General features: G+C 32.4%; 1 protein-coding gene across 1 annotated transcript; it reads left to right on the top strand.

Annotated features, from left to right (window-relative positions):
• Nucleotides 1–4,404: 4,404 nt before the first annotated feature.
• Nucleotides 4,405–7,441, top strand: LOC145029013 (aluminum-activated malate transporter 8-like). The gene is made up of 6 exons (XM_078977669.1): nucleotides 4,405–4,656; nucleotides 4,756–4,896; nucleotides 4,979–5,251; nucleotides 5,394–5,521; nucleotides 5,646–5,789; nucleotides 6,835–7,441. Exons 1-6 carry the CDS (start codon nucleotides 4,419–4,421, stop codon nucleotides 7,297–7,299), a joined length of 1,389 nt encoding a protein of 462 aa, XP_078833795.1. The 5' UTR covers nucleotides 4,405–4,418; the 3' UTR covers nucleotides 7,300–7,441.
• Nucleotides 7,442–15,135: the final 7,694 nt, after the last annotated feature.

Below are 15,135 nucleotides of genomic sequence, written 5' to 3'. Positions count from 1 at the left end.
CAAAACATTAACGAAAACAAAACATAAAAAAACCACAGTTTATAGCCTGCTATTGCATTCTAGAATCGGATCGCTACACCATTCATACCACCTCAGGGTCTGACCTTTCTTCTTTCTAGCATTGATCCAAAAATTCGAGAGTGATTTCACTTCATAAGCCAACGCCGGTATCGATTTTTGAATTGGAGCATGCGAATGAGCCCTTACATTCCGGTATTTCCAGATCACCCAGATATATGTTAGCATTATAGCTTCATGGATCCAAGCTAGCCTTTGATGCCCTGCTACATTCCGTTTACTATGCATCAGATCACTAATTGAGACAAGAGGGAAATCAAATAACCGCCACCAATTGCATATAAGCTGCCAAACTTCCCTCGACACCGGACACTCTAAAAAAATATGTTGTTCAGATTCCGGATCACCATGGCAGATCCTGCATAGATTTGAAGAGCATATACCGAATCTTAATAAGTTGACCATAGTGGGTAGCTTCCCGTGACAGATACGCCATGCAAGAATATTTATCTTTCCTGGGGTCAGCGGATTCCAGGACCATATACCAGCACTATCTGGAAGAGTGAGTTTGTCAATGAGGCATCTAAATGACCTGACCGAAAAAACTCCAGAGGGTTCGAGAGACCATGACCATCTGAGAGACCCATTAGAATTCAGAGAATGGAGAAAGTGATTTGAAAATGATACACCGTCCTTCTCAAGGATTTTTGGAATATTTGCAAAGGTGCCCTAGCAGCCGCTTTTCCTCTTCGCAACTGAAGGCCTGTCAAAACCCCCATCAACTCCATAGATAGATTTTATTACCTCCACCCACGAACTCTCTGGATAGTTCCTGAATCTCCACCACCACTTCCCCAACAGAGCTAAATTTTGAGCCTTTAAACTGCCGATTCCAAGCCCGCCACAATCATAAAGAAAGCCGACATGTTTGTGTGTCGTAAGCTTACATAAAACATTTACCAAATGCATTTTTGACACTCATTTAAGACATGCATTATGTGTCATTAAAGCCTTTGTTGTATGATTTCTAACTTCATAACTCTAATATTTCGAGTTCCAACTTCAAAAAACCCTATTAACGATTTACCCGGTTGACTTTTACATATGATTTACAATTAATTAGGATGATAAAACCTAACTCCTTGATAATCTATGCATTATTAAATCCTTATTAAATTTATTAGATTTTCCCTAATCATGAACCGGAAGGACTCCATTACGTTTTAAACTATATATCAACAAAAATTACATTAAAATCGCATCATTAACGTAATTAATTACTTAAAATTTGACCTCCCGTAGATCAAATGTTGGTTTGATGAAGCTAGGGTTTAAAAACCTTCATTACAACTTAATGAACTCAAACTCACAGTAGGAATACGACTACATCACCAGATTTTGTGAAAAATAAAGAATTAATATGTAAAACCTAATCATTTAAAAAGTTCCAACATATTTTTTATAATTTTTGAATGTTTATTAAATTGGAAGATTGGAAAATAACTAAAGAACTTATTCCTTTATGTTAAGGACTTGAGGCGTAGTTTAATTTTAAAACTGTCAACTTTTGTTGTCTAAAAACTATGTCCCAAAAGAATATTTTGACTAAATATTTGTTGTTTTTAAAAAAGACTGTATTTTTTAAAGTTTCAATATATATATATATATATATATATATATATATATATATATATATATATATATATATATATATATATATATATATATATATATATATAGAGAGAGAGAGAGAGAGATGTTCATGTGAGACGACCTAATTTTGTGAGACCGTGAGACGCATTTTTTTTATTTTTTTTAATTAATTCAAGTTCCGAAAATAATATTTAAAAAAAGAATTTTTGGATTTTTCCATTTATTTTGCATTTTGAAATTACTTTTTAGAATATATCAGTGTAATATTCTCTTAGAATATTTCACGTATTTTTCAAAAAAAATGGAATTTATTTTTATTTTTTTTAGTTAATTCAAGTTCCGAAAATAATATTTAAAAAAATAATTTTTAGATTTTTCCATTTATTTTGCATTTTAAAATTATTTTTTACAATATGTCAGTGTAATATTTTAATTAGAATATTTCACTTATTTTTTTAAAAAAAAAACGGAAATTTTTTTTTTTAGTTAATCCAAGTTCCGAAAATAATATTTAAAAAATAATTTTTGAATTTTTCTATTTATTTTGCATTTTAAAATTATTTTTAGATTTGATCTCACGATCTTACAAAATTACAATGGTTTTAAATAAACCTAAACATATATATATATATATATATATATATATATATATATATATATATATATATATATATATATATATATATATATATATATATATATATATATATATATATATATATATACACACACATTGTTATTGATTCTCATGCACACTTTTAATTATAACTTAAAATATATCATTTAACTACCCATAGACTTTTATTACAAAGTTAGAAATAGGTTCACTGATTTAAACATTTTATGTGTTACATAAAATTTGTAGGATAATCTCTATGTAAAATTAACATACTTACATATTTTGCATATACTCTATTTGCATGTTCGTCAAAGTATCATCTTAATCACCATTTTAAAAAATTCAAAATGATCATTCAATTTTTATATGAAGAACATCTTTATCATACAAAATATCCGGTAATCCAGAGAGAGACACAGGTGCATAAAATAGCTTTGCTTTATCGTATAATCCTTTATGTTTTTGTAGTTGAAGGTAAAAGGAAGGGATTATCTCTATTATATGATATTTTTATATATAATAAAAAGATAAATAGAAATTAAATTCTAATAGTGGTTAGCGCAAAATTATAACATGTCAAAGTAGTTGCACCTTCAAAGGGATCTATATGAATCAAAGAAGGTGTCTTAATTGCAAGAAGGAATGTGTGGGTATCACACCTCGATTATTCCTACCCGACGTAATCAAGGGAAAGCACATTTTAAAGTCAGAGAGAGAGCAATTACAATGAATGTATGGACTCCTTTTCCTCCCTAACAAAACACGAAAGGAAAATAAGCAATAGATAATTAGCAGCTGCTTGCTTAACTAGTATATTGAAGACATAGTCTTTTATACAAAACACATATTAACAATAAATAACTACACTGGCTTCATATGGATTAGTGGGATTAGTATTTGCAAATGACATATATTAAGAGAAAATTACAATTAAAAGTTGATCAATTTATCACAATATCACTCTCTCAAATCCATCACCTAAACAATGATGAGTACAAGAGTAGAATATAAGAAAAATATTTTATTGAAATTGACAAAAACCATAATTAAACAAATTTAATATCAATATCATGCTAACAATTCTTATGTAGAATCAACAAATAAAGAATCATAATAAAAATGAAAATAGAGGATGGGAGAAGATAGCATGTTTGAGATATTATACCTAATTTTGAACGATAAATCTTCATTGATGTTTTTAAACTCTTCGTTAATTTACCATATTATTTAGAGAACTATGAAGCGCAAGGTTGATAAGAGAAAACGGTGGGCATGGGAAGTGACCGGGGTGGTGATCTATTCAGAATTAGTTATGGGTTTTTTTTTAATGCCTATGTTAGTATTTGTCTTTGATTAAACTCAAAACTTTATGGTTAGAAACTTTTAGTTTAATATCCTGTTAGTCAAGTGTTTTAGTTCCAACTTGTATATCAAACTATTGTATGTAATAATATATAAAAACAAAAAAAGATTATAACACCATATACAAGAGATCATATACAAGAGGTAATTATATATTAAATAAGAAATTGAAATTGAAGAGAATATAAGATGTTAGAAAAGTACAAACTACCATTATAATATTTACCAAAAGTCAAAAAAGAAAATTCACTTTTTACTTTTTATAGCAACATAGTTTTGGAGGCAATGTACGTGTTGTTTTTAATTTTTCATAACATTATATTTTTTTATGTGATTTTTAACCATGTCAACCAATATTAATAGAAAACAAAATTCATCAACCGATTAAAACTGTTAAGTGAATCCAATTGTAATGGCTAACCAATGTTTACCTAAATGCAATAAACGATCTAAATGGATACGGTTCAATTTTTACTTAGAACCAAACCAAACCCCATATACACCATCCTAGAGGCTATACAAATACCCACAACAAAACAAAAAAACCAAAAAGGGTGATCGATGGCTCAACATATGAACCTTTTACATTTATTAATAGCGAAATAAACTCCACTAGTTTTTAATGTTAATTGCCTGTCAAAAACCATCCAAATACATGAACTCCCCTTGCATTTTTTACTTTATTTACGATTCACACTCCTTATATATTCCACCACATTCATTTCACTTGATAACCTATCTTTCATCTTCACCTGGCTATCAACCCATGGAGATTCCCTTGAAGGCTTCACTTTTGAAAATGAATGCTCCAATTGTCGATTTAGTCAAGAAAATAAAGAAACTTGGAAAAGAAGATCCAAGAAGAATCATGCATTCCTTCAAAGTGGCGTTAGCAATCACATTAGTCTCCATGGTTTACTATCTTAGACCATTATATAAAGGCATGGGTGAAGCAGGCATCTGGGCTATCTTGACTGTCGTCGTGGTGTTTGAATATACAGCCGGTGAGTTGATTAAAATCATCCATGAACGAAAAAAAATGTTTTTTTTCCCTTTCATTTTTCCTTCCATTATTTCTAAATCTTGTTGTTTACATAAATTAGGTGCAACCTTATGTAAAGGTATGAATCGAGGCTTAGCAACTTTACTAGCTGGCGCACTAGGACTCGGGGCTGAATACTTTGCTCGTATATTCGGACCAAAAGCCGAATCCATTGTTCTTGGATGCCTTGTCTTTCTTCTAGGTAAACCACTTAATTAATCCACAAATATTAACACATTCGCGAATTCTTTTACTCGTTTTAACTTAGAATCTTTCTACTCCAGTCGCAGCAGCCACCTTTTCAAGATTTATTCCTCATATAAAAAAGAGATACGATTATGGGGTGCTGATTTTTATCCTCACGTTCAGTTTAGTAGCTGTGTCGGGTTATCGCGTTGAGAATATAATGGAGCTAGCACATCAACGGTTATCGACAATCATCTTAGGTGGTGCCACGTGTATAATTATCTCCATATGTGTTTGCCCTGTATGGGCTGGGGAAGATCTTCATGTTCTTATTGTTTCCAATATGGAAAAGCTTGCAAGCTTCTTAGAAGGTACGTATGATCATGTGTATATAGTTTATGTGAATGAGCTATTATACTAATAGTTTTATTATTTTATGTTAAGTTGATGATCATAAAGCTCAAACCCACCGTTTTACTGTTATTCGTTTTTAATTACGATGGGATTCTGCAGGATTTGGTGGAGAAATATTCCAACTTCCACTGGAGGTAGAGAGTGCTGATGGATCCAATGAACCTGACAAATCTTTTCTTGGAGCGTACAAAAGTGTTCTGAATTCTAAAGCCATGGAGGAATCTCTGGTCAGTTTATGAATGATTATTATACATGCGTTATGTATACGTATATAAGTAAATATGTGTGTGTATGTATGCATATATGGATAAAGTTTATAGTTAGGCTAACGGATTGATATGTGGAAAGCAGGCAAATTTTGCATGGTGGGAACCAGGACATGGTAAATTTCGGTTTAGTCATCCATGGAAACAGTATTTGAAGATTGGTGCTCTTATGCGGCAGTGTGCATACCATTTTGAATCTCTAAATGGATATTTAGATGCAAGATTCCAAGTATGAATTCATTAAACATTTTTTATCTTCTATTTTATGTTCATGCAACGTTTAATTCTAAACTTAAAACGGATACAAAAACAGAAAATATATATTATATACTAGAACTGATTTTTTTTGAACGATTTCTTGTCTAATTTTATATTAACTAAAATAATATTTCTAGCGAGGGATAGAACTCGTATCGCCTTTGGAAAAGACAATTTTTTCAATTCCAAATGCCGATAGGCTATAAGTATTTTTGGTAAGAACATAAATAACTAGTGCATTATACGTTTCTAAATATTATCACCAATTTTGAGAACATAATAAATGTTGATTTATGAATTCTTAATGGATTATGTTTACTAAATTAACCGGCTAATGAAAATGCATTAAATGCTTTTAACCGGATGTTTGCGAGTGGAAAAACAGCTATGTCAATAGTTTGTTACAGATAAATAATTATTAAATCTTATTATTAGTTATTACTTAATAAAAAATTATCATTTTAAAATAAATTTATTATGTTTTTACCTTGTCTTTATATTATTTATGTAAATTAATTAATATTGATGTTTAATTTAAAATTTTAGTTAATTTATGCACATGATTTTAATATTTAAAAATTTCATTTGGTTTCAAATTGAATTTCTTAATTAGTTTCCATAATTTAAGTTTACAAACTTTTGGCAACTATTAATTAATTATTTATATATAACTGATTTGTTAAAAAAAAAATAAAAAAAATAAAAAAAGACCTTTATAATTTATACATCTTAAAATTCAAGACTAATATTTTTTATAATATAGTATAAAATAAATATTAAATTTTAATGTCTAAGTACCACAAGAAAATTTGTGCATGCACATAATATGATATTCTATGTGCATTATAATGGTTAAAGTTATTTTAAATACAAATTTATCCATAGCAAAAACAAAATGTCAATTTTCTAATATACATATATGTATATGAGTAGGAAAAATGAAAGAAAAAAAAGGCTTTTGTATACTATAAATAACGATTATTATTAATTATTTTTATCTTGTTAATATCTTACAGACATCGTCTGAATTTCGGAAAAGAGTTCAAGGACCATGCACAACAATGAGCTCTGAAGCAGGAAAAGCTTTGAAAGAATTAGCACTATCAATAAAAGCATTCTCATATCCTTCTAATTCTGCTATGAATATACAAATCTGTAAGAAGGCAGTAGATGAAGTCAATTCCACGTTGCAAGCTTCAATGGTGGGAGAATGCGACATTCTTGAAATAATACCAATTATTACCGTCATTTCAATACTAAATGACATTGTAAAATGTGTCGAAACAATCTTTGAGGCCATTGAAGAACTTTCGGAACAAGCCAATTTCAAAAAGTCACCACACGAACCAGAAAAACCACAGATTCTTCATGGTGGAGTTGTAGCACCTGTTGGTGATAAGGAAGATGATAGTGGATTTGTTACTGTAATTATACATAAGATAGCTCCTCAATCATTGGAAATTCAGACCCTTCGGGGATAAAACTAGGACCGAACAACTAAAGGAATTAATATGCATAGATTAGAAAAAACTAACGTAGTATATGGAAGGTTAATAATAGCAGATGATGCCAGGCTAATTCGAATGTGATGTTGGGTTGATGCGTTGATCGATCTTGAGGCCTGTAAACTGATTTATTAACATAATTCTTTCAATAATACGGAAACCAAAAGTGGCTTTTTTATACAATGGTATGTATGTCATTACAAGAATTGATACATCGCCTCTATTTCGTGGTAGTGGGTCATATCATTGGGACAAATCCCATCACTAAAATATCGTCGCATCAGAAACTTGTCATCGGTGAGAATTTTCATTGCCGACATTTTTCTTTAAGATTGTTGTTTGTAAGAATAAACGATGTCGACTCTCCAACCGTTACTACACAAACTAATATCGGTTAGATAATTAATTTATTCTACGCATTGAATCAGGTTCTATGGTTGGTATGTACCCTTGAATGTCGAATGCATCATTGGAGTAATCTCAGTCCATGGACTATCCTTTCTATTACAACATTTATATTAATGTTTGAAAGGATATAGTGAATCAAATTGTTCACAAAGGCTAACTTATCCTTTTCCATAGGATTCCCAATAAGGATACCCTACAGTACATTTCTTATGATGGATTCCAGGCACTATTACAAACACTACAGACACTATAGACATTACTACAGTATAAACAATACACTATGTTTTTAGGAACAAAGAACGTACTCTTTTCTAGTACAAAACATACTTCTCCAAAAGAGTGTTTAACTTGGTACATATATACCAAAAGGATTACATACAAACATGACTATAATTCAATGCTTTTACATGTGTGAGTCAACAAAACTTTCATTTCCTTACATCAGAAGATATAGGATTTTCTAGAGGAACAAACCAAGGCTTTCAAGGAACAAAGAACATACTTTCTAAATACAAATGCTTATGAACTCACCAACTTTATTGTTGACACTTTTTCAAACCACTTGTATTTTCAGGTCACTAGTAAACAGATACACGTACAGGGTTCCAGATGGCAGAGCATTGTAGCTTCAAGTCTTGTGTTACTAATGACGTTTGGAGTGAATCATATGTGATTCACATACAATGTAAACACTATATTATCAATACAATGGTGGTTGTTGTTTTGATTATTATTATTCATTTGTTATCATACTATACATGATCTCCTTCACCCCCGAACGTTTCTGCCATCTCGGTTTGGGGGTGTGACACAAATACATACGAAAACTATGTTGGTACATAATTCTAAGCAATCTATAATAACTCTTAACAGCTCACAATTCGGATCATTGAGTCATGCTATCAAAATACATCTCTTCGCGATCAAACTAAGCATGCTCTTTCTTTAAGCTTCCTTTCTCTCCTTCGATGCTACAAAGCATCAAAATGTAATTACATTACATCAAGTATTAAGAATCTCGAAATATGAACTTTAATGGAGTTAGATAGTTGACTTACTGAACCAGAGTCATACATTTTGAATTTACCATCCTTGTGGTCCTTCAGGTACATACGGAAGCTTCACAACCAATGACTCTTCTCTTGGCAGTAGAAACAAATAGATTCTTTTTAAATGGTACATGGGTGTCATCTTGCAACCTATCCAGTCGATGGATGTCAGAAGTGTGAACTTGTACTTCCACATTGACTTCGCGAAGTCCGTTTGCTTGGACCCCAGATTGATAGGACTGGTTGGCTAGTTTGCCCACCATGACCGAGAGTGTTCGGTCGGCTGAACCTCCATCCCTGATATCATAGAAGTCCTGAAACATACCGTAGGGAGGACGTATCCCTTATTGTTGGTTCCAATGGTGAAGATGACTTCCCCATACGGGATTTGGTCCTTGAAGTTTCCTTCTAACAGCTGGAGGTTGAGCGGATGGAGGGTCGATTATTTCTGGTTCTGAGTCTGTCCCAGAGTCATCCTCTTCCTCCAACTCGATAGGTTCTTCATCCTCTTCGGGATCCTCCTCTACCCATCATCCATTGCCCTGATTCGGTTAGTAGGGGTCCCCTGGTGGGTGGAATCCAGCCATTTGACTATACGAGAATAGGGTTATAAGAATTGAACAAAATTTGAAAACATGTAACACTAAACATGTCGATTAAACTATTGCATGCACCAAATATTCCTATAGTATTTGAATTTGTATGCTTGATACTAGTGGTTATTTTGGTCAATTTTGAGTTGTTGCTCACTAAGACCATCCCTCGATATATGTTAGTCCAATCTCGGATAAATATAGTTGATCAGGCTATATTCGTTCCAAATTCGATTACATATTTCGAGGCCTAATCGTAGTGTCCAACTTGTCTTAATACTTCTTGTATAGTTCTAACCATGAAAATATATTGTTGAATGCATGTATTTGTACTTTTACGACCCAAAATAATCTAAATTAAATGAAACGAGGTTTTAGGTGTAAAAACGTTTTATCAGAGACCTTGAGTCCCTATGCATTTATAGTTTGTATATCTTAAGTGGTTTGATATACTTAGTTCACTATAAACAATGCTCTGATACCAATCTGTCACACCCCCAAACCAGAACGGTGGAATCGTTCGAGGGCGGATGACTTCATATAGTATCGCAACAATTGAATAGATAGTAAAGAAAGTAATACAACCATCATATATATAATTTAAAAGTTTACATTGTTGAAAGGTACTTGTTTCAAAAACAAATTACAATATGATGTCAAAATGAATTTAAACTAAAGTCGCTGCGTCCCTTCTTCAAAAGTTGTAGTTTACCTATATTATTGAATCCCTAAGAAATACAAGTGGTTTTAAAAGAGTAGGTCAGCATTTAAGCTGGTGAGTTCATAAGTATTTAGTGACAATGGCTATATGAAATAGAATGAAAATGGTTTGTACATGTTTAAAAGTTCCTAGAAAATACCATATTTTCTACTATAGTAGATGGTAGTTTGATTGTTTCAAAACCGTAATGCAATAGTGTTTTTCATGCCTAAAATAGGAGGTTTATGTATAAATCGTTAAGGCATTTGAAAAACCCCTTAAATCAATGTGTTTTTAATACTCCATGTGAATCTTATAACCATACTAGTTGACCAGGATGCCTATAACAACGTTCTTCAGGCATTGGAAAGTTATGATGTTTGTCACCCCAGGCCTACTGGCCTAACTGTAGCTAACAACTTAGGTGTGGGATTGTCAATCTCGTATATATCTATACATAAGTATCACGCTCCCCCTAAAAGGGATTATGGTATATAATACAGGACTTCAAATGCATACTCGAAAGTACGTGAAATGTATCACAAAACTTAGTATAAAACAGATTTACTTATGAAAATGTCCATTTGTTCTTGTGTATGAAAATATCTCTTTGATATAGTGTTTCTAGTATGTAAATGTTCATTATTTTTTCATAAACTATACCTATTATAGTTTTTTAAACTATGTGTTTCGTTCATATAGTAAACCCTAGTGTAATGCTCACTTGTTATGTAAAGTATAACATTTAAAGTGACATAAATGATCACATATGCTTAAAGTATAAATAAAGTGTTTGATTCGTATATATATATATATATATATATATATATATATATATATATATATATATATATATATATATATATATATATAAACATGTTTTATTTCCAAAAGACAAGATGTTATCGAGAATATATATTGTATACGAAAGTTCTCATGTAGTGGTTATGAATCACATATGATTAATAGATAAAAAAAAGTTTATATAGTGAAACTTTACGTTACACACGATAATAACCGTGTGTTTACTTGCATTCCCTCCCTTCAAAGTGTATAAAAAGCATTTATCAAACATTTAAAAGCGTAGTTTACAGGGGTATGAACTCACTTGATAGATCGAAGAAGGTGAGACGAAAACCAAGCAGAACTTTGACTTGAGAAAGCGGATTTTCTCGGGAGCGTAAACTTCCTTCGGGGATTGAGTATGGAAACCAGGGATTTGGGATATTACTTGCACGCAAAACAAAGTAAAAACGCAAGAAAGAGGAGAGAAATGAGCAATTTACCCGGAACCCTCACATCCCTTTTATAAGGGCTGGGAACCGCCTCGGTACGTTGGGCGTACGCGTACGTCATGCATAACCGCATCCTCGGCTGCCGGAGTTCGGATGGGACGGGACATAGCGACGTAGAGGGGCGACGTGGACGTTCCGAGGCCTAGCACTTGAGTACGCTGGGCGTAACTCGGATTGGCCCGGTGACTCCTCCTTCGGATAATACTGAAATTTTATTTAAATTTATATTTTAATTATTTAGTAAATTTCAAAAATTCATATCTTCTTCATAAGAACTCCGTTTTCGACGTTCTTTATATCCACGCGTAGGTGAGACTACACTCTACAACTTTCGTTTATACTCCGTCGACAAATTTTGAAATTATTTTTATTATTTATTTTTAAAAGGTCGGGGTAGGAAAAGTTCGTTAAAAATCCATAACTTCTTTATCCGATGTCTGTTTTTGCCAAACTTTTTACCATTGAAATACCATTGTCGAGACCTTCGATTCTCATTTAGGTAATTCCGGCCAAAAGTCGCTCGCTCTTTGTTTTCGAGTTTTTAGCTACCTACCACTATACCAAACTTGGAAAAATCATAACTTCCTCATACGAAGTTAGATTTGGACGTTCTTTTTATGTACGCTCACGGTTTAATGATATCTAACATAGTAGGTAACCAAATAGAGACTTTTGTACATTTTATTTTCAAAGTTAATTTCATTATTTTCAAAAGTGGTTACAATATTTGGCTTTTTAGGTCATTACATAGAATCGACATATCGGGTTGTCACATCTGTACACTTAGGTTATGATCGATATCTCATGCGGGCTAACTCTTCATTGATACTTACATAAACTTAGCCCAAGATGGATCAATAGCCCAAACTATATATCTATATATATATATATATATATATATATATATATATATATATATATATATATATATATATATATATATATATATAGACACACACACACACACACACATATATATATATATATATATCACTGATTTACATAATCAGTCCCCGTTAATTTAATTAGTCTCTTGTGATTATTAAATTAATTCCAAATTTATTCTTGATCAATACTAATTAAATAATATGATTTCATAATTAATATATTATACTTATAATATATTAATAAATCATAAATAACCTCTATTTCAAATATCCATCCTACCAAATAGTTCTGGTGAAGGCAACACAAATGGATCATGCTACCATCGGGTCAACAACATACAAATTATAGTTATGGGCTTAGACCTAATCCAACAATTTTCACATTTGTTTTGATTTGCAGGGACTATAAAGAAGTAGGGATGTGGAGCACGAGAAGATGAACCTAATAATGGGGAGTAGGAAAGTGCCGTCAATCACCAAGATTGGAGTTTATTATTTATTACTTAGTAGTGGGTTAGAATTAGATTTGAATAGTTGTTGCTACTTGTCCGATATGGCGAGAAACATTATTTACTTTATTGGTTTGTATAAAAAAGGTTTTAGATCGTCATTTAATAATGAAATTGGTTCTATTAATGCTTTCTGTAATGGTATCTTTTCTTTTGAAGCATTGCCTTGTAATGGTATATATGAAATTGTGATGGTTGTAGAAAACTTAGGAAATAATGTATTGCATATTGATTCATCCAATGGATTGGACAAAGCATGCTTGTGGCATTGTCGACTTCGACATATCAAGAAGAAATACATAGCCCAACTCCAAAAGGATGGTGTGTTGGAGTCATTTGACTTAAATTTGGATGACACATGTGAATCTTGTCTGCTTGGAAAGATGACCAAGTCACCTTTCACTAGTACTTGTGAAAGAGGTGAGGGTTTTATTGGATCTCATACACATCGATGTGTATAGACCCTTTAGATCCGCTAAAAGGGATGCTAACTGCTTCTATATGATTTTAATTGATGGTTACAATAGGTATAGGTATGTCTACTTAATTAATCACCAGTCAGAAACCTTTGAAAAGTTCAAAGAGTTTAAACAGGAAGTGGAGAATTAGCTAGGAAGGAAGACAAAGATGCTTCGATCCGACCGAGGTAGAGAGTATCTTAGTATCGAGTTCCATGACTATCTTAAGTAATGTTGAATTGTTTCACAATTGATGCCACCTAGGATACGACAGCTTAATGGTGTACCTAAGAAGTGCAATCGAACCTTGTTGGATATGGTTCGTTCCATGATGATTTGAGCTTCATTACTTATCTCATGCTGGGGATATGCCTTAGAACTGCCGCCCATATCCTTAATCTAGTCCCAATTAAAAAGGTTTCCAAAACACCTCACGAAATATGGATAGGGAAGGTTCCCTCATTATCACATATTAAGGTTTGTGGTTGCGAGGCTTTCGTAAGAAGAGAGAGTTACGACAGGCTCGAACCACACAGTTAGCGTTGTATTTTTATTGGCTACCTACATAAATCCTTTGGATATCTCGTCTATAGACCGAGTGAAAATTTTGTCATAGATGCGTGGAGAGGGGTTTTTCACGAAAGTGAACTCATATGCCAAGACGACATTGGGACAAATTCATCTTGAACATCTTCAAGAGTTATGTGATGAAGGAACCGCAAACAAAAACACTCAAACTGAGGAGGAAACTCTTATTGAACTTGTTAACGAGTCACTACCTCTTCGACGTTCCTCTCGAGTTAGGGTGGCACCGGAGTTTTATGGTTTTCATATTACTATGGAAGGTGATACGTTTAATAGTGATAGTACACTAGTAAACTTGGATGAGCCATCTAACTACAAGGAATCCAATACAAGCCCTGAGTCTATAAAATGGAAACAGGCGATGGACAACGAGATTCAGTCCATATATGAAAATCAAGTTTGGAACTTGGTTGACAATGTACCAGGTTGTAAGACGGTCGGGCGCAAATGGATCTTCAAGAAGAAGACAGACATGGATGGAAAAGTACACATATATAAGGCGTGATTGGTTGTGAAGGGATTTACTCAAACTCATGGAGTAGACTATGACAGGACCTTCTTACCAGTAGCGAAGATTAAATCTATAAGGGTTATGTTAGCCATAGTCGCATTTCATGATGATGAAATATGGAAAATGGATGTCAAAACCATTTTCCTATATGGAAAGTTGGCTTAGAAATGCAATAGGGGCAAATAGGACAAGGAGTGCATCCCCCGCCCCTGTCCTCGAAATTTCCCCGTTCCCCTGTCCCCGAACCTGCCCCCGGAATGTTCAGCCTTCCTATCCCCACCCTCACCCCCGAATCCGCTTTATTACACTCTCTACTGCCCCCGTTCCCCTGCCCCCGATTGATTTTGGGCTGACTTTTTTTGAGCTAGAAGAAGTTGTTATTTAGGCTAAAATAAGCTATTTTTAGGTAACAAATAAGTATTTATAGCAGAATTTGACATATTAAAAATAAAAAAGTTATGGCATCTTAAAAACACTATAATAACAACTTAAAAACTTATTTTTGATGAATTTTGGAAACTCAAAATCATGATTTTGTTTATTATATATATATATATATATATATATATATATATATATATATATATATATATATACATATAACAACTTAAAAACTTATTTTTGATGAATTTTGGAAACTCAAAATCATGATTTTGTTTATTATATATATATATATACATATATATATATATATATATATATATATATATATATATATATATATATATATATATATATATATAATTAGTATACGTAAATATATGTGTGATTTATTAACGGGGTCTCCATGGGGGTTTCGGGACGGGATTGCCTACCC

The sequence above is a fragment of the Lactuca saligna genome, chromosome 2 (assembly GCF_052625555.1).
Source record: "Lactuca saligna cultivar CGN05327 chromosome 2, ASM5262555v1, whole genome shotgun sequence".
Classification (NCBI taxonomy): domain Eukaryota; kingdom Viridiplantae; phylum Streptophyta; class Magnoliopsida; order Asterales; family Asteraceae; genus Lactuca; species Lactuca saligna.
This window is presented reverse-complemented; position numbering and strand designations above follow the sequence as displayed.